General features: G+C 37.7%; 2 protein-coding genes and 2 pseudogenes across 2 annotated transcripts; all 4 read right to left on the reverse strand.

The window, feature by feature from the left end:
• Nucleotides 1-336: 336 nt before the first annotated feature.
• On the reverse strand, nt 337-2,313 carry LOC149015076 (uncharacterized). The gene has a single exon (XM_089156952.1). It carries the CDS (start codon nt 2,311-2,313, stop codon nt 337-339), a length of 1,977 nt encoding a protein of 658 aa, XP_089013078.1.
• A 5,525-nt stretch (nt 2,314-7,838) lies between these two features.
• LOC149015077 (chaperone protein dnaJ 11, chloroplastic pseudogene) lies at nt 7,839-8,501 on the reverse strand (annotated as a pseudogene).
• A 9,356-nt stretch (nt 8,502-17,857) lies between these two features.
• On the reverse strand, nt 17,858-18,211 carry LOC149015078 (chaperone protein dnaJ 11, chloroplastic-like). The gene has a single exon (XM_089156494.1). The coding sequence runs from the start codon at nt 18,209-18,211 to the stop codon at nt 17,858-17,860; it is 354 nt and encodes a 117-aa protein (XP_089012620.1).
• Nucleotides 18,212-25,215: 7,004 nt separating this feature from the next.
• Nucleotides 25,216-27,440, reverse strand: LOC149015079 (chaperone protein dnaJ 11, chloroplastic pseudogene; annotated as a pseudogene).
• Between the last annotated feature and the right edge of the window lie 294 nt (nt 27,441-27,734).

Consider the following 27,734-nt stretch of genomic DNA (forward strand, 5'->3'; position numbering starts at 1 on the left):
TTTTTAAAACCATATATTAACACAATATATTAAATAACCTGAAAAGCACTTTGATCCTTTCATGTTTGAAATTTGAATATACTTAACGGGGGCTAACAATGCTTGTCTATTTAGGACCCACACGTAATATATTGAATTAAGAAGACCTAACATTAGTTTATGGTCCACTAAAGAGACCCACATGTAAAAAACTCTTCTTTTTTTTTCTCGCGTTTGAGTAGCCATATCCAATGCAGGAAATTGGGTTTCTTTTTAACAACCCGGAAACCTAAATGTATGTACACTGAGTGAGAAGTGACAAAAATAATTACATTTATATATCCCCTCAACATTGAATCAATGGAATCCCCTCGAACCTCTGGATTGGTAGAGTTCTAGCCTACCTTTGGCTTCTGGCAATAATGAGTCAACAATGGGATCTTGCATCATGTATCCCTGCTTTGAAGCCCATTCGAGTGCTGTAAGAACCTCTGCTTGTGCAAGTTCCTCGCTATCGGGGACATGCAATGCAATGTAGCATAACAGAACCAATGCCGGTATTTGCACAATCTGTTCACTAAAATAGACAAGCTGAATTAGATGCTTTGCTCCTCCTTCTTGGATTATGGCCTTGGAGTGATTAACGTGTAGGTAATTATCATTGCCTGCAAACTTGGTGAGGGCAATGGCAGCCTCCCTAGAGATCTCACCTTCTCTATCATCAAGCAATACTACCAGTGGCCCGATTATCCTTGTCTCTGTGGCTCTGAAAGTCCTCGCCAAGTTGCCCATGGCCTTAACACAGGGTATGAGGAGGTCTGAGTCAGCCTTCTCCAAGATATGTAGCAACTGCTCGAAAACAGCCCTAGCAGCAGGGGAATTAGGCTTGAATGCAGACCGTCTAAGGTCGGCATCATGCTCGCTGACAGCAGTAATCTCCATCAATGCCATAGCTGAATTGTATTGGACCTCATCAGGGCCTTTATCCAAGAGGACTGCAAAGCAGAGAAGTGCTCTGGACTCAGTGATGCTCCTACAAATGGCAGAATTTCCCTTGGCAAGATGCCAAAGGGCTTTTGCTGCCATGGCCTTCATATTGGCCTTGGTGGCTGGGTCTTCAAATTCCCTACCTCTTATGCTACCCCTGCCTAGAGAGACATGGCGAAGGTTATTCTGAGGATAATGGTGATCTTGTTTTGAGTTTTTGTTGTTGTTAGTGTTGCCCCCTGGCGGTAGGGCTGGCGTTGATATATTTCTTGTAGCCATTGTGTTTGTGACCACATTATGCATTTGATTAGGCTGTTGGTGACCCATTGGATGAGCTACTTGAGTCTCTTCTTCATTGTGTTGGGGACTATTGACGTTGGAATTGCCATTGGCATTGTTGGGATTGGGTTCATTACTAGCCATTAAAACAGAATGAATGGACAAGGAACCTTTGTTACTGGCCACGACATATTTACTGTGTTCTTGAATGGTCTCGAAAGCAAGGTGGCTAACAAGTAGCCGAATTATATTATTCTGGGCGAAGAGGTCCTGGCATTTAGGATGATGGGCGGCGAGCTCAGACACCGCCCAAGCCACCATGGCCTGAACCTTCATGGTGCCATCTTTGAGGATTTTTGCAAATACTGAGCACACACCAACATGCATCATATGCTCCACGCTTTCTGGGTCACGACAGAGGAGGCCAATGGCACGGGCAGCATTCTCTTGGCCTTCTGGTTTTCCCTCTTTCACCAACTTCAAGAGAGGTACCACCCCTCCTTCCTCGATTATGAGCTTACCATATCGATCGTTATCTCGGGCAAGAGAGACAAGGGAAGCAGCTGCATCAGACCTATCATCTAGAGATCCTGTGTGGAGGGTGGCTATTTGTTCCCAGATGAGACAGAGGATGGGTTCATTGGCAGCGATAGGAGGAAGGCCAAGGTACTCATCGTCACGGTCACCTGCAGATGCAGAGACACGGAGGAGCCAAGAGACATCACCAATGGAATTTTCTAATTGGGATCCCATCTTCTTGAAGGCATTAGCAGGGATGATGGTAAAGACACGTTTCATGAGGCCATTGCCGCGACATTTGAAGACGAGGGCGAGGGCCTTTTCTAGGACCTGCTCTGTGTCATCGATGATGCGACGAGTTGGGCGTTCATAGAGGTCGTTGCTAGCACGAGCAACCTGGCGGAGGAGGGCCGCAAGTTTCTCTGTCTTGGATTTAAGATCCATACATTCTTGCTTGAAGGAATAGATGTCATTCGCAGAACCAATCTTGGACACCTGGTCTGCCAATTGGATCGGCCTTGATAGGATTTGCTTCACGATGTCAGCCATGGCTGCAACGGACACAAACCAAGCCCCCAAGGTGATTGAAGATTAAATCAATACTAAAAAGGTTGTGGCACCCCTCCCAACTTCCCAAGGACAAAGAAATACGAAGAGAACTCACATTAAAAGAAATGAAGAATATGAACAACTAATCAATGAAGAAATCCATAACCCTTCAAAGGAGAGAAGAGGAAGACAAGAAAGAGAGGAGAGATGGGTGTCTCCCTCCCTCTCTTGTTGATGAATCGTGGTGTCTATATATATACCTAGATACTTCTTCTCCCTCTTCTCCTTTTCCCCTGAGAGACGAGAGAAATAGGAGAATTGATGAATTGTGCTTAAGAGATTGAGGAAAACACTAGAGGGGTCTCCACAAAGCCCAAAATTTGATGTCTTTCCAGTTTCCAAACTCAAGAAAGTAATGGCGGTGGCGGTGGTGGTGGCTGTATAGTTGTTTTTAGGTGGTTGGTACTGCCTAAGTCAGAGGAGTAGAGTAGTGGGTTGGGTCCATGGGTGGTGGGTGAGAGCCGATGAAGTTTTGAGTGGTCAAGCGTGTTTTCCTCTCCCCTCTTCTCGCCTTCTCCTATGGCAACCCCACCCTTCAATTAGCTATAAGACTTGTATTACTTGGCTTTATAAAATCTAATGGTCAGTATTAAAGCTTATATTAGGGAAACAAAAAGAAAAAAAAACTGAAGATTCTCCTCAAATTTCTCCCTTACCTTCTCTCCTCTTTCTTCTCAAGTTATCACACCGTCAAAGGATTTTCTCATGGTCACTCTTACTCTCTTACTCTCTTTCCTTCTTCTTCTTCTTCTTCTTCCTCACCTTCGTCACCTAAGAGAAAGCAGTTTTTAAAGTCATGGAGTTCTTTCAGGGTTTATTAGAAGGCGACTTCAAAACCCATGGTTTTAAAGGGGAGAAGACTGACTATGATTGGAATGCATGAGGATTTTCTTCAGCGTTACCCAAAAAAAGAAAAAAGAAGAAGAAGAGGAAGGAGAAAGGAGTAAAGATATGGAAGATTGGTTATGTTGTTGTCTTTGACCTTCAAAGATATCCCAAACAGGTGATATCAAAGAATGACTGGAAATAGGACTGAACACAAAAAATGATACTATAAATACAGAAAAAATTCCTGGTAGGTAATTAATTGTAATTGAGTGAAGAATTAGATGTAGAAGAAGAAGAAGAAAGATGAGAAAGAGGTTATCTACCGAAAGAGAAAAGAAAGAGAGACAGCGATGGTGAAAAAATAAGACAATTACATGAAGATAATATTAGACAATTACGCTGTAATAACAACTTTATTAGCAAATAAACAAATCACAAGTTACCAACCATTACTACCTAACACCCTTCTAATGGCCTAATCAGGTTTACCTTCTCACTTCCCATTTGCCCTAACAATCATTTGCACTTCTGGCCATTCTGGCTGTCACTATGTAAATCAAGGGATCAATGGGTAGTTATGTTATGGCTACCTTATGTTCGCATGAATCCTCAAGCTTACCTTCACTCAACAATAAAAAAGAAAACCCCTAAGAAACATAAGAAGAGGGAACAAGTGAAGCTTGAATGGGAAAGAAAATGGGGTTTCTCTATTCAACATGGGTTGTAGTTTAATCTGGTCTCGTTTAATTAAAAAGGTGAATTACACAGAATAAGAGCAGAGAAGTATAATGTTAAAAGGGTTTTCAGATTAACAGTTAGGTATTGCTAATTTCTGGGTAGATGAAGAGATAATAGATTATTGACTTTAATCAGTTGTAGCCATGTTAGAAACTTTTGAAGTGCATCTCACGATCAAGACAATTTTTGTTTAATCTCGATTTGATCTTCATGTTGTGAATACACAAATCCAGCCATATATTAAAAGGAACAGAAGCAAAGCAGCGACTACTTTGTTCATATCTGATCCCTGCAAACCCAGCTGTTGCCTTTTCTTTCACATATTTCTGAATTCCGGGATCCATTTTCTATTTATCCTTTTCCATTAAATAGGCATTGGCCACAATGGGCAAGGCTAGTTTTAAGCCCAGTTTCTTTTTTTTTTTTTTTTGGCCAAACACAGACAAAAAAAAATCATTCAGAGAAACAAGTCTGGGGAAATCCTCCTTGTAGGAATAGAGTATAAAGGATCAAGACCTCGTGGTGGCTGCATCCACCAAACTTTAGAAATACCCAAATAACGAGCACCTCTAGCTAATAGATTGGCAGAAACATTGTCTGCTATCGAAATATGAATTATTACACAAGTATCAAACCCCAGCAAAAAGTTCTCTCTTTTTCTTTTTGGGGTTAAACTAAGCTCAGTTTCTTTTGGAGGTTAGAAACTTAGAACCTGCAAGATAGTGTAACAAGTTCCAAAACTCCTAACTTGGCTTGAAATGAGGACTGGTTGAATGAAATACATGTTCTTAAAGAAAAATGAGATTATGAACCTTAAGATTCATTTTGAGTATGTGTTTTTTTAATTTTTACTAGTAGGTCGAACAATACTTATGCAGATTTTATTGCTCGTGGTTAGAACTTTTAATCTCTTTAGAATTTGGTGGAATTGTCTCTTGTATTTCATGTTCAACAGACAGTTCTTTCAATGCCTCTAGGAATTTTCACCTCGAGAGATTTATATAATTATGCTTTTGGACGAAAAAACAAATATGAGCTTATTATCATATCGTTTGGACTTAGGTCCAAAATGGAGGTGCAATTAGGCCTCATTAGTTATTTTTGTGGCCCAATTAAACTCGATTTTCGAGAGAATCTAAAGGCCACACTGAATAACTCAGCCCATGATAAATCATGGCAGGGAAGATAAAATTATGAGTCCAAATCCTCTTCTTACATATAGAAGAAGCTTTCCAATCTACATGATTGAGATTCTTGACAGATGTTCAATATTTTTTTGAGTTAATTAGTTAAAATAGAACTTTAGACTATAAATTACTATCTTAGCTAATATTACTGAAAAAGAAACAAAAAAAAAGATGATATTGCTTCGAAATTAAACACGTATCAAAAATCTAATCATATTGATTAGAATATATATCTCTAAATAGGTAGAGGATTCAAAGCGTAAAATTATTTTAAATTGTTTCACGAAACTATTAATCAATGCATAAGACCTTCTACCATTACGTAAGAGAGGAAGAGACAACCAAAGAAAGAGCACCTCCAACACACTTACACAAATAATAATAATAATAATATAAAATTTCCATTTGAATATCCGATTTTAAAGAACACCCAACATTAGAATTGACATTCAAATTAATTTAAAATTCTAGATATGAATCAACAAAGATACAGGGATTAGTTAAACTGTCTTGATCATAGAGTAGATTTTGCATTTGGATGTATTAATATGCTTGTTTTCCTGCATATGTTTCTTTCATATATATATATTTTTTGTGCTTGTTTTCCTGCATGGTTCTTTCAGTGTATTTTTTTTCTTCCAAAAATCTAATTATATAATTTTTTCTTTTCAGAGAAGTTACTTTTCACTCACATCACTATTTTTATAATTCCATAATTACTTCTATTACTAAGAAGAAGATTTAGAATATCTACCAAAACTTATGTCATGAGTGACGAAAATTTCCTTTACATCATGGATGACGAAAAATTAGTCTCTAGCAGAAACAACTCAAATAAATACTATAGTCTCTACCTATAGGCCAAGCCATGCACATATGCATCGATGATCAAAACTCCTTTCCTTCTCAATATGTTGTTAACATGGTGATTAGTAATTTAGTATCATATTTTTAATTGAATATAAAAATGTGATTCTATAACTGATTCTTTAGTTAGGAGGGCCTTGTTTTATTGTATACAGGCGCTTTTTATATTTAGGGATATGGATATTACTTCTCCACTGAGAAGTCAGGTTCTTAACCATCCTACGACTCCTCCATTGGCAAAGGGGGATCTATTACCACCTGGTAACTTCACAATTTATGCTATTTTGAAGCTTCCTTGTTCTTCTTGCCCTTCTTCTCAATCAATGCATTCTTGCCCAAAAAAAAAGAGGTAGAGATTTTGTAGTAAAAGAACGTGTTTTCATCTTTATTAGCAGAACAAATGTTGAGGATGGAGCAGGTAAAACCTAGCTTGTTCCTTAATTTTAAAAATTCAGGTTGGCCACTCCATTCATATGGGAGTTCGTATGTGTTATGGACAAAATACCTAACTGCTAGTCCAAATCGGTTCAGCCAATGAATCGCTACTAAACCAAAACATTAAAGCTCTTGACGGGTTCATAGACAGCCTGATTTTTTATCTTCCTTTTTTGGGATCAACATAGACAACCTAATTATAATACAAAAGAAATTTAAGTCAATGAAGGATTAATGGAATAGTTAAGAACCTCATTTTTCAGTAGAAAGGTAGTGAATTCAACCCTTGCCGACGACATGTGTAATATCTGAACATGTTTTTTTTATATAGTCGCATCACCTACTGCACCATGTTAGGGATTGCACAATAGCAAAGATTCAGTAAAACCATCAACAATATGCATGGCGCAGCCACATTCACCTCCAACGTTGAATTGGATCACCCGTGATTGGACACATACAAGAAGAAAAACAAAAAAGAAGAGAAAAAGATGGCAAAAAACATGAGAGAAAAAAAAAATCTCTTTGAGTGTAGTGTTTTTTTTATATTTTTAATTTCCATTTTTTATGAGGATTTGTTTGGCTTTAGGACTCTGTTTTCTATTAGGTTGTGTCCCATCCCCTTGTTTCCCCGCATACCGGTGGGGTGGGAAAAAAAAGGGTCTTACTCATCAGTAATATCACAGTAGCAACAAGAGCAAGATAAGTTCTAATTAAAAAAAGAAGAGTTGTTGTGGAGATTCGTCAATGCGGGGTCCTCGGTAGAAAGAAAAGGTTGTAAATCACTCATGACTTCGCCCATCTTTCAGAGACGGTCATGCCCGTATCACCCAATAGCATCCCGGACGATAATAATGCTAATCCGGTGAGGATATATTTATAATACGGCAATAAGGCGCGCAAAGTGATCGCTGGTTTAACGCCCCAACAAGGATGCTTTGCTCGAGGATGAACCACCAACCAACCCAAAAGGGGGGGCCTCCCCCCCCCCCCCCCCCCCCCCCACCCCCTTTAAATCCATAGGTTTTTATATGGATTATTAGATTTAGTTTATACTGAAATTGTAAACCATGTGAGTCGAAAATGGAAAAAAAAAACATGTAAACAATATATATAATGGAATGAGGGAGAAAAAAAGAACGGATACCAGTACTTGGTGGGAGAAGAAAAGAAAATAAAAAATTTTGCAGAAAAATGTTAAATGTGAATTCCAATTTATTCTTTTCGATATTTTTCTTTTTATAAAATTTCACATATTTTGTAGAGTTTTTGAGTTTTTGAAACACTGCTTCGTGAAAAATCATCCGAACCAAACAAACAAACACACTTTTGAGATTTCATGAAAAATGATTTGCTATCCCACCATTATTCTAACAAACAATGATCCCTGAAGAATTTGCTTGGCCTTAGTACTCCGTTTTCTGTTACTACTTTTCTCAGCTTGAATATCAATTAATTTAATTCTTTAAACTCTAAAAAAAAGAGAAACAGGCAGGAAAACAAGACAATTGTCTACCAGCACTGATCGGTCTCCCAATTCCGGCAAGTATTCCGAGAAAATCCTTGCATGGAAGATGCTGCTGACGCCGCCGCGTAGGAAGTGGCGGATGACGGAGATCTATAAAGCCGTTGCCGGATGAAGAGGTCACGATCGTAATCAGCGCGCTTTTGAGGATCGGCGAGGGTGGAATAGCTACTGTGGATCTTAATGAACTCAACGGCACAACTGTCTTTCCGGTCACTCGCAACCGCATCGGGATGATAAATACGCGCTAACCGCCGATACGCCGCCTTGATCTCCCGACAAGTAGCGCCGTTTGGTACACCGAGAATCTCATACAGCGATTCCGGCGAAGTCGTCTTTGAAGAAATCAGGTGAGGTGGTGAACTGGTCTTCTCCGCCGAGGAATAGGTGGCGGCGACGCGAGATGACCGGAATCTAAAACAAGAAGAGGAAGCAGGAGGAGGAGAGAAGGTAGCGTTGTTACGCCGGAGCTTTTGGCGGAGAAAACACGGAGTGGATTCCAAAGAAAAAGCTGAGCAAGCGGACTCCATTTGACGAATTGCAGTCATAATTACAGATTTTCGCAGTTTTTCTCCATTTGAGGGTACCCATATTTATACTACTCATGGAAGGCAGCAATCAGGAAATCGAAATTCGTAAGATTCAAGAGACTATTAGCAATTAACGATAATTAATTATTAAGGAAAACAAAAGCTATCAGGTCGCGTGACTCGCGTGCACTGAGACAGCTTATTCAAACGCTGGTGCGTGTGCGTCCGTGGTGCTCAGCATTGAATGGATGTTACATAAATCACGGGGCAGAGCTCTCTTGGGTAATGTTTAAAGTATTAGGTATCGAATATCGTATCAGTCACCTGATTTTAAGAGACGTATCTTCCTATATCGAGTATTGTATCGCTCTCACTAATGTATTTTAGTGTAATTCAATGGAGAGACGTATCGAGATGTATCGTATCGGTTGGGTCAAATATGGATACGTATCGGCTAGTATATATAGTATGGTATGGTATCGTGGGATACTTTAAACCTTGCCCTTGGGGCTTGGGGGTTTGATTTTTTTTTCTTTCTAATTTAAAATAAAATAAAATAACTCTTATGACTTTCTTTCTATGAAATATCAGCACTTACTCCCAAGGTTTAAAGTATCAGTATCAAGTATCGTATCGGTCATGTGATTTTAAGAGACGTATTGTCCTGTATCGAGTATTGTATCGCTTTAGCTAGTGTATTTTAGTGTAATTTAATGGAGAGACGTATCGAGATGTATCGTATCGGTTGGATCAAATATGGATACGTATCGGCTAGTAGAAAACTAATTTGTGTCTACGGTTTTATAATTTCTCTATAAATATGATTACATTATAGACGTGGGGTTTTTAGGCTTGTGCATTTTTTTGTAAAATTATGCCCCCATCTCGGATAAATTTAGATCTCTTGATTCATATTAGGAAATAATTGATATCATGTCCTAACATTTCGGTTTCTGAAGCTTTCAAAGTGTTTAGAGAAGAAAGAAAATATGTTTTTAGGGAGAGGGGAGAGGGGAGAGAGATTGAGACAACCATGATTAAGGACTAGGAACCGAATATTCAATTATAATTATAGGATTAGAATACGAGCGCATGTCTATCATCTAAGGGTGAATTAGGCCAAAATTGACCATGACCAAAAATTTTTAGTCTTCCTTTTCATTTTTGGAAGTAAATTTGGAAGATTTTTTTCTCCATGTAGGCAACTCCCTAATGTTTTTCTACATTTAGTAAACTCTGACTTGTCTAGAGTTTTATAATTTGTCTATAAAGTATCTTGATTATAAGTCTTCACTGAGAGAAATTTGGACGGGATGAAGAGAAGAGTCGTATTTTAAAAACTATAGTTAATTAGATGAGATGGAAGCCTAATTGCGAATCCAATTCCTCTACCCTCTACGGCTTGCTAATTGCTCTTCTCCACTTGGTAACTCAACTAATTTATGTCTAGGTTGATCAAAAAACTGATTTGTGTCTACGACTTTATAGTTTTTTTTCGTGAAATATTTTAGATTACATTATAACAATGGGACTTTTTAGACTTGTGCATGTTCTTGATAAGTTTATGTCGCCATCGATCTCGAATAAATCTAGATGTTTTGATTCATGTTAGGAAATAATCTTTATCTATGTCTAGCATGAATTATTTTTTCGGTTTCAGAAGCTTTCAAAGTGCTTAGAAAAGAGCTTACCAAAAAAAAAAATTTAAAAAATTTAGAGAAGAGAGAAAATATGTCAAAGGGAAAGAGGAGAGGGAACAACAGATATTAGAGTATGAAGACATTTCAATCGTCTAAAGTGAATTCGGCCAAACAAGACTAGGACAAAAATCTTATAATGTGATTTCCAAACGAGAATTGTGAAAGATTCTTTATTTGAACTTTTAGTGATCTTGGCGATCACGAATGGCACTGGCTTTGGCCGCCGGAGATCCCTTCTGGTTGGCCCAACTCAACATACTACTCGGAATAAGGGAAGTACAGATCAGCCCGGATTTTTATTTGTTGTAGCAGCTGCTAGTGGCCAAGATCATGCCACGTGTAAAAAATTGTATCTAACGATTGTAAATAAAAATGCAAGATATAATTGTAAATACAAAATACTTAAATTACAATCAAGACCTTTTAATTTTTAAACTCACGATTCTTATGAAAGAGAACAAAGATTTCAACATCCATTCCCCTCTCTTTCTCCCTCACTGGAAATCTCTCGTTTTTTTGTAAGTTGAAACTTGGAAACTCCTTCTTAGGAGTCAAAATCTATGCATAAATCTCCCCTGATTTTTTTCTTGTTTCATATTGAAAGAAAAACAAACAGAAATTTAACCCATTGTTGTGACAAGAATTTCTTGAAAAATCGAATGGATCGTTCACATAGTTTTTGTTCATCTCGTTTCAGTTGATACTTCCATGTACTACGCTTCTCCCACGGTGGAGAATTGGAGAATGGAGAGCAGTTTGCAGACTATGAACTTGGGAAAGTGATTGATGAACGAGAACGATTGGAAGCAACACTCGTAGGTTACGTCTATGGACCAAGCCCTACTAAATTAGAAGAGATAGAAGCCTAATTGCGAATCCAATTCCTCTGCCCACTTGGAGAGAAAGATTTCTTCTCCGTATGGGTAGAGGACCCTCACTCCCTAATTGTCTTCTCATTTAGTAACTCAACTAATTTATGTCTAGGTTTGCCAGAAAATTGATTTGTGTCTAGAGAAGAGAGAAAATATCTTGGAGGAAAAGATGAGAGGGGCCAGAGATTGAGACAACCATAAATAAGGATTAGGAATCTAATATTCAATTATATTAATCCAATGGTTAAAGAATTTCGTAATTAATTGATATGTATCCAATTTTTATTATTTTGAATGAAACATATAGACTCTTGTAAATTAAATTTTTTTTTAATTTATAGAGTTAAAATTGGTATATATAGAGATCAATAGTTATTGTTTCCCACTCTTTTGTACCCCAGTTATACAAGGACTGGATCGCCAAACTAATTAACTAATTTCTGGCATCCTCATTCTCGAAGGTTTCTATGTTAACATTTCCCACTGTTTTTGTTAAGACTAGCAGTTCTTCTACGACATCCAAAGGCCAGATTTTCATAGAGTTAATAAACAGGTTTTAATGATTTCTTGTCGACTCTATAGAATAAGTGTTAGTTGTTGGCACAACAAATAATCCTTCTGTGAAAAAATATTAAATGCAAATCCCACTTTATTATTTTTGACTTTTCTTAACAAAATTTCACCTATTTTATAAAATTTTAAAAAGACATGAAATAGAAAATTTTTTATACCACCTCAATAGACAAACTTTCAAACAAGCTATACTTTGAGCAGCTTGTCGGTCCTCTTAATTAACCAAACAGCCTCGAAATTTTTTGAAAATATTTATTTTTTCAAACTTCTCTAGTGATTGTCGTCACATGACTTGAAATTCACATTTGGTACCAATAATCCCCCACTAATTTTAAATTTCAAGTTTATATTAATGGATGGTCTAGTTCTATTTCTCATTTTGGTCTATCCCTATGTACATGCTTTTTCTTGGCATGGATACTCTGTTTTCTATTAAAAGTACCAAAACCCTGTTCAACAGCACCGATTGGTTTCCCATAGTGCACTTCTTGAGAAATCGAAAAAGTGTAAGCCTGTCATTGCTACTATAGTCATGTTCCACCATTCTAGCCAGTCAAACTCCTTCATTGTTTGTGCTAAACAAGTTATTATAATCATGGAAAGAGTGAATTTGCTGCAATTTCGAAATTTGTCGAGCCTACTTCTGCTCGCGAAACGAAACCAGGGGCGAAACCGACATTTACCAGATATCGCCGATTTCTCGGCGATATCTGGCGATATATCGCGAAATATCGCGAGATATCGCGATATTTCGCGATATTTCGGAAAAAAATATTTTTTAAATTTTTTTTGTGTATGCTTTTTATACTATTTCTTGCACTTTTTAGGCGATTTCTCGCAATTGTATCACAATCTTACCAATTTTATCACAATGATTCAAGACTCAAAAGTTAATGTGTTAAATGTAATTCGGAAGAAAATGTACAGAGAATAACTTATAAATAGAAAAACTTTTTATAGTAAAATCATCAAGATTAATGAGCAATCTTACCAACTATATTCTAGTGATCTAGTCCTCAAAAGTCAACATGCCAAATGTGGTTAGGGAAGAATATATACATGAAATAATTTATGGAAACAATTTAATTATGAAGATATTTTGTAATAGAATCGTCGGTTAATCTTTTCAACTATGTCCGAATGATTTAGGCCTTAGAAGGTAACACATTAAATGTGGCTAGGCAGGAGATTTAAATGGAAATATATATTAAGAAATAATTTAAATTATCAAAGTCAACATGCCAAATGTGATTAGGGAAGAGTGTATACATGAAATAATTTATGGAAACAATTTAAATTAGTAATGAATCTTATAAAATAATCTTCAGAGTGATTTGATAATCGTTCCAATTATGTCCTAATGATGTAGGCTTTATAAGGTAACATATTAAATGTGACTAGGTAAGAGAATTTAAATGAAATAATTTTTAGGAAATAATTCAAATTTACCACATATTTGCATCAGATTAGGATAGGCATCAAATTTACCAAAATTATTGCATAAAAATACTCAAAAAAAATTAGGGCGAAATTTCTATAGGGGGCGAAATATCGCCGAGATATCGGCGCAATATCCCTTTGCCACGACTTGGGTAGCGAACCGGGCGAAATATCCGAAATGTCGTTCCCTGATTATAATAGCGTTCCACCATTCTGACCAGCCAAACTCCTTCATTGTTTGTGCTAAACAAGCTTTTATAACAGCGTTCTACCATTATGACATGCCAAACACCTTCATTGTTTACTACATTACATGTAAAAGTTACTTTCAGTTTTTTTTTTTTTTTTTTTTTTTTGTCTGTGTTTCATCCGGGCCAGCTTGCGCGCACCTCAATTACATCATCAGAGGGAGCTTTGTCGTCCGCAAGGGTCAAACCCATTACCTCTCCACTGAAAAGTATGGATCTTTTTGTATGTTTGTTTTATTTTTATTTAAATTCGCTATTTCATAATGTTTTAACAACACATTTTCCTTCAATGCAGTCCTAAGTCAAAGCATATGGAGGCACTTGGAAATCGAATCCTGAAATTCAAATGCAAAAGTCGCAAAAAAAATTTATCAACAAATCAAATCGATGAAACATGGATCTATCAGGGGTCAGGAGAGGAGAAACTTTTATTATTCTTTTTTTTTTTCGGTGAAAGAATTTCATTGAAACAGGCAAGAAGGACTAATGACGTCCTGATTACAGATCAAGGAGTCACGTAGTGTAATTAGGCCAAATCATCATGCTTGCCACAGATGATGCCTTCCTAGCTAGAGCATCGGCAACACAGTTTGCCACCCTAGAAATGGGCTCTAAAATGAAAGAGTCAGGCCACTAAGAAAAAATTTAATATCCTCGACAATGTTGGAGAAACTTCTATCATTCAGTTGCACCTGGGCCATCTGGAAGAACTATACTAACCCTTGAGATGATGCACAGTGCATGAATTTTGGAAGCGAGAAGACTATTATGTCTCCTAAATAAACAAAATTTCATCCTAAAAAATCTTATGATGATGGGATTCTCATAACCAAACCTAAGTTTGACTTGACAGTTGACATCTACCAGCCGCTTTGCCATGATCTCCTTTAAGGTGGGCTGTTCACACCTCCGATTTGTGGTCTTAAGGTGTAAACTGAGATTAATGGGATTTTATAAAGTGGGTCACGTTTGTTTTAAAGGTGAGATAGAGAAAAACGAGTGAAAAAAATAAATTTGTAAGTTCCATATATAAAGGCGGTGAATGTCTTGCAACTACATTTAATTTAATCTCCAAGAAGATTGGGGTAGATGCATTATGTAGAGAATGTGGCTTGGATGAAGAAACAACTTCTCATGTACTATTACATTGCCAGTTTGCGAAGAGTGTATGGTTTGTTTCTCCTCTCTCACGGAGAATTTTGGATGATAAATGTAGATCTCTTCAAGAATAGCTACCTATATTGAAGGAATTTAGCAAATTAAACAAGCATGATGAAGAAATTATGAAGAGTCTTAGTTCTTTTGTAGTGTGGTGGTTATGGAAAGCTAGAAATGATCGAATCATGGGCGACAAACCCCAGGAGGTGGTGGAGAAGGCAGTCTACTCCATGCAAGAGTTCTGGGACAATAAAAAAACAACCAAACCTACATCAGAAAGGAGGGTGGAAAACGAAGAAAATGGTCAGTTGACTTGGGAACCTCTTCCAAGAGGTTTTGTGAAAGTGAATGTAGATACCTCATGGGTTGCAAGAACTAAGAAGGGTGGTGCCGGTATTATTATTCGAGATGCCGAAGGAAAGCTCTTGAGTTCTTCATCAGTACCTGGGACCTATAATTCAGCTGAAGAAGGTGAAATCCTTGCTTTTAGAGCAGGACTATTGGATGCACTTGCATGCGGTTACGAGTCAATTCTAATTGAGTTTGACTGTAAATAGATAATCAGGTACCTTGAAAGCGAGCTTCAACCCCCGATGGTAGTGGACCCTCTGATCCAAGATATCCATTATTTAATGGATAACTTTACACATTGTATTCCTGCCTTTATTCCTAGGATTTATAATGTGATTGCAGATCTCTTAGCCAGGAAGGCCCTTCGGTTTCGGGCTCGAAAGATTGGCCGTCTTCCACTGTGTGGTTGGTGGAATTATGTTCCTCTCCACCCCTTGCCCGCATTGAATAATATCGCGTTGAATAAGATTGTTATTTACAATATATATATATATATATATATAATAAAAATGCGGTGAGAAAAAATAAAAGAAAGAAAAGAAATTTTGTAAAAAAGTATTAAATGTGAATTCTATTTTATTATTTTTCACAATTTTTTTCAAAATTTCACTTATAAATTTGAAAACTCATGGGTGAAAAAATTATCATGTCACCTCAGCAGTTAAACTTTCAAACAAACTATACTTTGGAAAGCTTGTCTTTTTAATGAATCAAACAAACTGAACTTTAAAATTTTAATGATTGTGGTCCTAAGATGTAGATATCAGAATAATGGGATTTTATAATGGTGTCAATTGAACCATTCTCTAGTGATTGTTGTCATATGATTTGAAATTAAGGCTGGGTGGTCTGGTTCTGTTTCTCATTGGGTCTACAGACTCTACACGTTATCATAATGTAGAACAAAAAAACAAGAATTCTACCAGGAAATAAAAAAAAAAAAAAAAAAAAAAAAAGTTTCGCCTTTGGAGCAAATTCCTACGACTATATACTAAATTTTCCTAAAATTTTCTAGGGTAATTTTCATTTGGACCCCCTGAGGTTTGGTCTATATCATTTTTAGTCTAAAAAAATCAAAACTTTGCATCTGTCTCCCCTGTACTATAGAAAAAGTCAATATAAGGGACAAATTAATAATTTTATGACTAATTTGCCCTTTTATTATTTTAAAGAATTTTAGCCAGATGGATGAAGAGATTCCCCTTCACCCATCTTCTTCATTGATATTGAGCAAATGGTTGCAAACCTGGATTCATGTGAATGATATAAGAGGGATACGTGTTGCAAACCTGGATTCACACCTAACATACCAGCACTGAGAATCATCATTTGTTGAAAGCTTAGAGAAGAAAATAAATAAAAGATAAAGTCTGTTCAAGTTTGTTGAGTTAGTCGATCTCTATGTCCCACAGTTCTTTGGGATTTGGTGGAAGGCAGCGGCCTGCTGGAGATCAAGCTTCAACCCTCGGATCCATATGAAAATCCCATTTTCTCAAACACACCGCACGGGGAAGCAGCAGCGGCCGAATCCTAACATTTGCAGAGGCTTAAAATCTCATTTTAACACAGAACACGCAAAACTGCCGTTTGTAATGATTCTTGGCTACTGAACCCATTCCTAAAATTCTGTATGACAAGGGCTTTGCTGTCTGGGTCTGCGAATTTAATTAATTCGAACTCTGCCTGCCCCTTCGGCTCTCTCCCAACATCATCTCTGTACAATGCCGATCAACCCTTATAGGGACTACTGGCAAACTCCATTTCTCTTCTATAACTTCGATTTTGAAGATCAGACCCGGAGTAATCGAAAGATGCTCGATCTCTAGCACTCGCCTTCCTTCCTTCCCCGTACCAAGATTGTCGCTTCTGTTGATTACTCCGTCACTGGGTCTTAATCTTTGTATAGTCACCCTGGTGCACGTCGGATCGGAGAATCCAGATTCAACCTGCTACAGTGCAATGTAATGTCTTATCAAAAATCATACCCCACCTCGCCAAGCATTCTTGGGTGCATGTTTTCCAACATGTTATTTGTCAAACTATTTCTGTCTCTTTACTAAAAGAAAAAAAATTCTGTCTGCAACAGTTTGTTCAATTCAATCAATGAAGAAGATGGGTGAAGGGAGAATCTCTTCATCCATCTGGTTAAAATTCTAATTTAAAAAAAAAAAGGCAAATTAGTCATAAAAGTATTAATTTGTCCTAATATTGATTTTTTCTTAAGTACAGGGAAGCAGATGCAATGTTTCGATTTTTTTGGACTAAAAGTGACATAAACCAAAAAAAAAATCCAGAAAATTACCCAATTTTCTACTCAAACTTTTACATTAAATTCTCCAAAAAAAAAATCCAGACCTTTATCTTACCTCTCTTCCCTTTTTCTTTTTAACTATTCAAGCTATCTTCCAGTTTCTTTAATTCAGTTAGTTTTTCTCTTTCAAACTGAATGAATTCACATTATTTGATTCATCCAAAAATTATACCAAGGACCTGAGAGAATTTCCTAGAGACCTTAGCATAAATATCATTTTGATAAAAAAAGAATCTTTATCCAATGACAAGTTTATAAATTCAACATGTGAATGTAAAATTTGCAAGAAAAAAAATGAGATACTGCTTTATTTCTTAAAAATTGCAAAAAAAAAAAAGGGAAGCAGGGCTCAAGCTTATGAAGATTCAATTCAGCACAATAAAAGTGTAGCACAGTTTGGAAGCTTAATTTTTTGAAACCCAGGGTTGAGAACAAGTGAATTTTTATTTGAGTTGTGAGGAACTTCAAATTTCTAGTAATCTTTGCACTGCTTGTTCTTAAAAGATAGTGAATATAGGGTTTTCTCGTTGGCGTACTTGAGATGTTGAATAGCCATTGCCTGAATTCTGAACCCTAACTGCCGTTTCCGCCTCCAATGTTCAAAGGAGCAGCCGGCGCCCGCATCCAAAATCCCGATTCGCCTCTGAAGGGATATCACCCTATGTACATGCTTTTTCTTGGCGTGAATACTCTGTTTTCTATTTAAGGAACCAAAACCCTGTCACCAGCACTGATCGGTTTCCCAATTCCGGCGAGTATTACAAGAATATCCAGACATCGAACACGCTGCTGATGCCGCGTAATCAGATGCCGTAGATGAAGAAGATCTATAAAATCGTTGCCGGCTGATCAGATCGAGATCTCGGTCGTAATCGTCGCGCTTCTGAGGATCGGCGAGTGTGGAATAGGCGGCGTGGATCTTCATGAATTTATCCGCAGACGTTCCTTTCCGGTCGAACGCAACCGCATCGGGATGACATAGCCGTGCCAAACGCCGATACGCCGTCTTGATCTCCAGACTCGTTGCGCCCTTTGCTATACCTAAAACCTCATAAAGCGACGCCGGAGAAGACATGTCGGAAGAATAGAGATGACGAGATCCGGTTTTCTCCGATGAGATGTTCCTGCCGGCAACACGAGTCGACCGGAATTTGGTGGCGGAGGGGCTCTTTTGGCCGAGGAAACAGGGAGAGAGAGAACTGTAGATGTAGATGCAGATGCCAATTTTCAAACGAAACAGATCGAGATTGATGAAGAAGCAGAAGAGGTTTTTGCTTATTTATAGTAGTGAAGGAGGGGGAAATTAGGAGATTTAGTGATAATCGAGAGAATTAACCATAAAGTTAATTAAAAAGATTAAAGGCTACTACTACTGGTGGGACCATCCTTATCCTTTTGGGCTTCTGTCGTTGGGTTGGGTCATGGGTGACTCAGCAAAAACGATTTTATTCCTATCCTTTTTCTCTCCCCTCATCCACTGTTTTTTCGTCTTTTCCTTGTTTAGTTGCGATTTCGATCCAACGATCGTAAGACCGTTCTAGCAAAATCACTCTTCCTCTCATATCCATCCAGCATTCCAGCTCCGTACATGTACGGTAAATTTGTCTTTACATTTCCAAACAATGGTCGCCAACTGGTTTACTACTGATTTGACTCAATTGCTAAGAGGGTCATGTCGACGAGCAGTGAGTGACAGAAGCACAAACGTACGACAGAACCACGCGATTTTGCTTCTGCTTAACAGTTCAGCAATAGTCGAATTCACGACACGTCATGCGCGTTAATCGGAACACGGCTTCAGTGCTGCGAACAGTCGAGATCTTGATCGTCCGTTTTCAAAAAAATGATAAAAAGTGTAAAAACACAATTTTCTGAAATAAAAGGTCAAAATCCGATTCTGTTCGCTGCAGGTACTACACAATTTTCAAGCAATTTCACCTGAATTTCCCCGAGATACCGAATTCCTTTAAGTTTTAGCAGTGCAAGTGCAAATATGAGATCTTATCTCGACAATGTTAAGTTGCAGATCTTTTAGATGTTATCCATAAAACTAGTCACATAACTCTGTTATATAAAATAAGTGGAATTCTCAGTCAAGTTACATCAGAACAATGACCTTACCAAAATAACAAGAGAAAAATTGAAATGAGCAATCGTTGCAAAAAGAAAAGATGATTAAATTACAATTATAAACATCCGAATCTTACAAGCATGAGGTTTGAAGTCGGGTATGAGCTAGGGGTTTTTTTTTTTTGTTATTCCTTTGTTAGACCCAAGCAAACATCACCAAAGATGAAGCTGGCAGAATACCCGAATGGAGTTAGTTCTGGAATGATGTAGCCATTGCTAGATCAACAATACTGAGCATACTCGCAGATGACTAAAAACTAGAAGTACAATAAACCAGCAAGAAGAAATAATCCATGGTCTAGCATATTTAGTTATTTATTGTGTTGGATTTACAGGTAAAAAATGCTGAGGTTTCGACCCCATTCTAACCCTAACAACCCCACAACTCACCGTAATCAAAACTAGCAGCATAGGACAAGGAGAGGTTTTGTTTTATTTTGATTAGTGGAAGAAATATGCAAATCAAGTTCAACAGTTAGAACGTCTTTTAAGGTTGAAAATTTTCTTCTCATTAAAGATTCTCAAATCTCTTCCTCTGCATATTACACATCCCATCAAATCTCCAAAAGAAGAATTAAATGACGAAGGTCAGCAAGATTGAATCATCCAAGACAAGGGCCGGAAATTCTCGATGGCTAGGGTTTAGATTCGAACCAATGAAGTCTCATTCTGTTGAGCTGAGTTGTTTGTGTTTCAAATTGTGAATTTACATAATTACAAGATGAGTTTGTAAATTTTAAAACCTTTTAACATAACCTGAATAGTTGAACCGTCGGATTCAAATGTGTACAGGTGTCAGATTCGGATACCTGCGAAAAAGATATTTGCACAGTCGCGAACAAAAATCCTAACAGATGCAGCATTCCAGCTGCATACACGTACGGTAAATTTGTCTTTATATTTTCAAAACAATGGTCGCTGACTGGTTTACTGATTTCACTCAATGGCTCAGAGGGTTTTGCTTTTGCCTATGAAGAGTCATAAAAGCACAAACGTACGAAGGACGACTGAAACCATGTGGTGTTGTCTCTCTTCCTATTTTTTCTGGTAGCAAGTGTTGTCTCTCTTCGCCACTTGCACCACTTGCGTTTCATATTTGGCAAAAAAAAAAAAAAAAAAAGCGTTTCATAAATCAAAAAGCTGAAAGACATCACCATGAAAAACGTTTATTGAAAGAGGTGGACCCTAGGCTCCTTAGAGTGTTGCCCACTCCTTAATTTCTACCCTACCTTTGCAAACAATGGCAGGCTGTGTCGCATGTATAGTGGTGTGAAGGAGAAGGAAATAAAAATAAAGAATTTTGTAAAAAAGCGATTAATTGTGGGGTCTCACTTTTTACTTTACTTTATTTTTTCATAAAATTTCATATATTTTGTAGGATTTTAAAAATGCTTGAAATGAGAAAATTGACTTGCCACCTTAACAGACAAATTTTCTTAAATTACCTTTTCCACCCCAAGCAACCAAACAAACTATGCCCCATCTTTATTCCAGCAAACAAGTGTAGCTTAACACATCATGCACTGGTCAGTGAAGCTTAAGTGTTGAACGCAGTTTGCTTATTAGAAGTAATATTGCTCTTTTTCTTGGTAGGGGTTTCTGAAATTCTAAGACTAGAGTTACAATTATGGTCAATGTAGAGCTATTGTAGTGGTTGAAACCAACACCTCTTAGTGAAGAGGTCGTGGGTTCGACTCTCGTTGATGCATATTAATATCTCCATCCCCAGACTTAATAAAGCCTCTTTGTACCAAAAAAAAAAACAATTATGAAAATCTTCTAACAATACAAGAGAACATTATTTTAATACAAAACTCTCATAATGATATGATTCTTTTCTATTTTTTGGATCCCATGTCTTGTTCAGACACCAGAATGTGTGGTCTGGAGGGACCAAAAGGAGATAGTGATTTTTTTGATTCATGTGTTTCACGTTTTCTTTTCAATCATTTCTGAAACCCATTTTAATTTTAAATTTTTTATGTATTTATTTTTCTTTCAACACAGTGTATATGAACCTTACTTGTTGTCAACTTGCCATGGCATCTAATCCTTGAGTCCAAAATACATTGTTTTCCATGGCTATGATGCTTATGATAGTTATGTAATCTGTATTTTTTCACTCTTTAATATAACTTTCGACGTTCCAACAAAAAAAAGGCATTAGGATTTGCATGGACCATGATGACTTTCATGTTGAAGTGTCATCTCATGCCTAATAAAGTGGAGGTGAGATTCTAGGCAGCTCTCTTAAGGGTCAAATGTTACAGGTGGCTCACTTCAAAACTTATTGGTTATCCACACTTAATAATTAATTGAGAGGTTCGAATTCCCTCTACACCTCTGTTTCTCACATTGGGTGGTTGTGTGCTCTTCGGCCTGAGCATGGGATCACTACTGGCTTTTGAAGATTATATTAGTCCTCTGGTGTGGATTATACTAGGCCTCGGTCACAGTGCTTGCACTGGTAGTTCACATGGTTAATATTTGCATAGGTCGAACTCAAAAGTCCGAACATTGCTTAGCGGGAGGCGCAATGGCCCCATTGTTGCATCCCCCTTTTTATTTACCACAAAAAAAAAAAATGCTTGTTATGATCAAATTACACTCCCTTACCCAACTTAGGTTAGTGAAGGAATTCTCCGCTCACCTATCTTCTTTCTACAGCTTTGAAAACCACCACCCTCAAAATCTCCCTGCTCGTCCACTAGCCGTGATGTCGAAAGTACTTGACGAACGAGGAAGAAAAAGATCTCGAAATCAAGCTCTACAAGATAATTGACTGTGGGCTTGTCCATGTCAGCAACACCTTTGGCAGTTCCACTGGTTTTGGATTTAATGGCTTCCACCAGGTCTGGTAAGATTTTACATGGCCTCAAGGATTTGAGGCCAATTTTGTTTGCTTCCAATTACATTGTAACTGAAAACTACTCCGTTGTTTCCTTGCCAGTTGAGTTGGTTACTGTTACAAGCATTATGGTTTAAGCCTTTGGACCTGGGTTGGCCACGTAGACTAGTACGTTTGGCTCAACCTCTGTTCGCAAGGTTCATAAGATACTTCTCGGCAAGGCACTTTCCAGTAGAATACTTGTTGAGAATGACGCTCATGGAGACAGCTAGCTATCATAGTGGACTTCTCAGATTGCCTTTGACTAAGAACCCGACAAGTTATTTATAGGTAAAAGTAACATTGTAAGGGGATTCGGCGTATCTTCACCTAGATGTCGATCAACGCATTAATTTCAGCATTGAATGCACTGAGATTCATTAAATAATCAACTTGCAAGGAACCTTATCATTTGGTTGGGACTCCCTCAAGTATTGCACGCTTATGCTTTGTTTGCTAAAATAAGGGGTTGTTGTCACATCTAAAGAACAAAGTTTTGCCGGTTGGCTACCCGGTGAACCGGGCGAAATGGCGAAATATTGCTGAGATCTCGACGATATTTCGCCCCCCATATAGAAAGTTTTGCTAATTTTTTGGGTATTTTTACTCGATAATTGTGGTAAATTTGATGCCTATCTTAATCTGATGCAAATATGTGGTAAATTTGAATTGTTTCCTAAAAATTCTTCCATTTAAATTCTCCTACCTAGCCACATTTAATATGTTACCTTCTCAGGCCTACATCATTCAGACATAATTGGAATGATTATCCATTCACTCTGAAGATTCTATTACAAGATTCATTAATAATTTAAATTGTTTCCATAAATTATTTCATGTATACACTCTTCCCTAATCACATTTGGCATGTTGACTTTCAGTAATTTTCACCTAACAGTTTCGGGGGTATTTTTGGTCATTTTGAACCCAAATTTGATGCTTATCCTAATTTGATGCAAATATGTGGTAAATTTAAATTATTTCTTATAAATATTTCCATTTAAATCTCCTACCTAGCCACATTTAACGTGTTACCTTCTAAGGCCTAAATCATTCGGACATATTTGAAATGATTAACCGACGATTCTATTACAAAATCCCGTCATAATTTAAATTGTTTCCATAAATTATTTCATATATATACTCTTCTCTAACCACATTTGGCATGTTGACTTTTGAGGACTGATCACTAGAATATAGTTGGTAAGATTGCTCATTAATCTTGAAGATTTTGTTATAAAATGTCTTCATATTTATAAGTTATTCTATGTAGATTCTCCTCCTAATTACATTTAGCACATTAAATTTTGAGTCTTGAATCATTGGGATAGAATTGGTAAGATTGTGATAGAATCGCGAGAGAAATCGCCAAAAATGTGCAAGAAATAGCATAAAAATCACAAAAAAAAAAAAAATCCGATATATCGCAAAATATCGCGAGATATCTGCAATATATCATTTCATCCCCTGGTTTTGGTTCGCCAGGGGGTGAAATCACCAAATTTCGGCGAAAATAAGTTCCTTGGTCACATCCACATCAACGTGAGTCTGACCATCAAATCCTGTAAGGGTAAAGCACAAATGTCTTAGAGGCTTCTTTGGAAAGATTGGGTCCTTAACCCATCGTGAGTCATCCCAACCCTTCATCTGGGATATAAAAATCAAAGGGCTACTAAGTATCATAGTCAGCCCAAAAGTATGAACTGGGTATATATTCCCATACTCTATAGAAATTAGGGTAAAAAAAACCTAGATAAGAACTCTGGTCATTTTATTCTTTTGCAACCACCTAAGGAGACCGTTTTTTCTTTGTCTTCTTGGAGCATTTACTCCTCTCTATGAGCATTTATTATTTTTAATTTCAATTTGACCATAGTAGATGTATGTGTTAGGATCACTCATTTAATCTAATTAATTAGTTAAAATTTTTGAATCATTGCATGCGTTACCATTAAAAGGTTAATATCTAAAGTGACATATCTCCCTTAAATCGACTCGTTAGCTATATGATATCGTGCGCTTGCGGTTACTTTTATTTTGCAAAGAATTTCCGACAGGAGAAGGGGGGATGGTGAAGGCAATGGTTGCCAGTAGGATGAGGGGGTGTGGTGGGCAATTTCCGAAAAGTGTAAGAAAAATATGGGTGACATAAGGGTTGGGTATAAGAGGGTTTCTCTTTTTCCATTTATTGTTTTGCTATTTACTTGCTGCCCTTTTTTTATTTTATTTTTTAATTTTTAATATTTGTTCCCCGATCAATGGACTGTAAGCTACAGTCAGAGTCATTCTAGTTGTACTCCCCTTCCCTCGATCTTGAGTTGACACTCGGATCACTTCTCTTTAATTAATTTATTTATTGTTTGCATATTTTATTCTTGTTTTTTAGTTATGCATTATTTATTTATTTATTAGATATGATGAATGGTTAGATTATATCCATTTTATTTTTAATTTCAATTCGACCATAGTAGATGTATGCGTTAGGACCATTCATTTAGTAGATGTATGCGTTAGGACCACTCATTTAGTTTAATTAATTAGTTAAAAAATTTGAATCATTGCATGCGTTACCGTTAAAAAGTTAATATTTAAAGTGACATATCTCCCTTAAATCGACCCGTTAGCTATATGATATCGTGCGCTTGCGGTTACTTTTATTTTGCAAAGAATTTCCGATAGAAGAAGGGGGATGGTGAAGGCAGTGGTTGCCAGTAGGATGAGGGGGTATGGTGGGCAATTTCCGAAAAGTGTAAGAAAAATATGGGTGACATAAGGGTTGGGTATAAGAGGTTTACTTGGTCATGACACTTATGGGCATTTATATAATTTCACTTTCAAAGGTTGAATTACATAACAGAATCAAGCCAATCTATTAAGTGTAGGTAGAATTTTTGAAGCGACCACCAGTGATTTTTGACCCTCAAGGGAGCTGCCTAAAATTTCACCTCACTTGATTATCAAAAAAAAAATTAATAATAATAATAATTTCACCTCAATAGGTGATTTCAGCAGCAACGCCAGAAGCTTCCCTGAAAACCTCTTTCCCACGTTTCACTCTTGCCTCTCTCTGGCTTTGAACACCCAAGTGCATGCCTTCTTTTGAGGCAGAGAGCACCGGTGGTCCTCCACCTCAGTCTCTCTGCTTCCTCCTTTTCCTCACTGTCACTTTCTTCTCTTCACCTCTTCTCCTCTACATCTTTTTCTCTATTTTCCCTCTTTCTTTGGGTTTTCTTTTTTTGCCATAACTGTTTCACGATTTGCTATCTGTTTGTTCGAGTTGCTTTGATTTGTTGGGCAAGTTCTAGCACAGGAGCCACTGTTGTGCATCGATCCAGTCGTGATATAGATGGCCATGTTGTGGCACAAAAGGAAATTGCAAGTTTTGCTTCTGCTTGTGGTCATGGATCTAGCTGTTCATCTTTTGGATATGGGTGTTTTCCTGCTGTGAGCCGTTCTTGCAACATCATCTGGCCATAGATCTGGAGCTAGCAATGTAACTGCCGAAGCACTTGCCCATCCGCCCTTCAAACTAGTCGGCGTTTCCGTTGAAGTATCTCCGCTGCTGTGATGTGTTATCTCTCTGCCCTTGTTGCATGTTATCTCTGCCCTTGTAGTGTGTTCGTTTGCCTTTATAGCTTGTCGGTTTTGCCTTTTAAGGCGTGTTCTAAGGTTATATTGGGCTTGACCTATACCTTAGCCTAGGGAACTTATCTATTACATTATGACAATTTGGACAACTCCTCTCCTTGGTTACGCTGTACAAACCTTGTGTTTTTACATGCATTTATTTTTTTGTATTTTCTTTTGGGTGTATTTCTGTTTTTTTCTTTTCTTCTTTTTCTTCTTTTGTGTATTTCTTAATCTTTTTTCAATTTGTTTGAATGAAGATTTGTTATTCTGGTCCCAAAAAAAAAAAGAAAAAAAGAAAGAAATAAAGAAATGAAGAACGAAGAACAACATACTGGTTCTCTGTTTTTTTAATGCATTATTGTTACTGATGTCAACCTTCTAAGATTGCAGCTCGCAGGAAAATACATCCAAAATAAACCAAAATCTGGAGAGGTTTAATGGGAAAAAACATAAACTATTGCTTACAACGTCCAGGCAGCAGAAGGATAAAAGTCCGAAACAAATAGCCCAATATCCGACTATGAGATCAAATTTTACACATGATTTCTTGAAATGCTTGTTGAACTTGAGAGAATTTCTAGCCAGCCACAAGCATGAGAAGGTGAAAGGACGTGGTTCAACAAACTGTGATTGAGCTCTTGTTTTTGAGGGGTAAGTACTGTGACTAAGCTCTACTTCTTCTTTCTTTTTCAGAAGAAGAAAAATTAATACCATCCCAGTATAATTTTCTGCTATGCTGATCAAATCCAGTCCTTAAAACAAACGAGAACCATTCTCGACCACCAAAAAGAAGACCAGGAACAAACAGATCGAAACGAAATAGAATCCATGTCCACATCAGCTATCCTTTCCTTGTTTCATGAACTCCTTAATTGCCAGTTCAATGCTTATTCCTCACTCCATCAAGCACTCGCTTTCACACCTAACAGTAGGAATCGCATGTTTCAGAAGTAAGATCACACGGCAGAAGACCTCTTCGTGAAAACCGACGCTGCATATTTTTAACACCTTTCGCAGGATCCCTGTTTTGTCTAGCAAATTTTCAATCTTGAACCTCGAATTTGGTTTTTTTAAGCGAAGTGAAACGCAGGAACCCTCTAGTAACCAAGGCATTTGATTACCAGCACTGATCGGTCTCCCAATTCCGGCGAGTATTGCCACCGAAACCAGACATGTAAGATCTGTACGATGCTGCTGTCGCAGCGTACGCAGAAGCGGGAGTCGGAGATCTGTGAATTGGTTGCCGGCTGAAGAGCTCGCGATCGTAATCGGCACGCTTCTGAGGATCGGCGAGCGTAGAATAGGCGGCGTGGATCTTGATGAATTCAACGGCGGATGGTTCTTTCTGATCTGTCGCGGCCACCGCATCCGGATGACAAACACGCGCCAACCGCCGATACGCCGCCTTGATTTCTTGGTAGGTAGCGCTCTTTGGTACACCTAGTACCTCATAAAGCGATGCCGGCGAAGTAATTTTGGAAGAATAGATGCAAGGAGATCCGGTCTCCGCGGAGGTGTAAGTGGCGGCGACGCGAGGTGACCGGAATTTGACAGAAGACAGAGGCGGAGAAGAAACCCTAGCGTTGTCGGAGCGGAGCTTTTGGCGGAGAAAACATGGAGAGGAGAAGAGAGAGAAAGATGAAGATACAGATGCCATTTGAGCTTTGCTACGAAAGTGGAAGCCATTTAGCGTATCTATTTATAGGCGGAAAGCTCAAGCAAGCGAAGCAGGAAAAACGCGGAGGGATTGGAAGCTTCGAAGTGTCCGAGAGAATTAACTCGGCATTGTTTTCTGAAGTTTATCCACATGGGATTTTGTTCCCAAATGACTCAGCGAATCTTCTCCTCCTCAGCTCCGTTTCATCGAATCCGAATCATCACCTTTGCTCCCTGACGGTTTACCATTACAAAATCGATGGCCCCACAGCTGACAAATATTAAAAGAAAAAAA

Source organism: Hakea prostrata, chromosome 5 (genome assembly GCF_041222555.1).
Source record: "Hakea prostrata isolate BN-2017 chromosome 5, UWA_Hpros_2, whole genome shotgun sequence".
Lineage (NCBI taxonomy): Eukaryota > Viridiplantae > Streptophyta > Magnoliopsida > Proteales > Proteaceae > Hakea > Hakea prostrata.

Bases quoted from the DNA above. Each gene is read 5' to 3' on its own strand.
- LOC149015078 (XM_089156494.1), bottom strand. From the start codon at position 18,211: ATGTCTTCTCCGGCGTCGCTTTATGAGGTTTTAGGTATAGCAAAGGGC.
- LOC149015076 (XM_089156952.1), bottom strand. From the start codon at position 2,313: ATGGCTGACATCGTGAAGCAAATCCTATCAAGGCCGATCCAATTGGCA.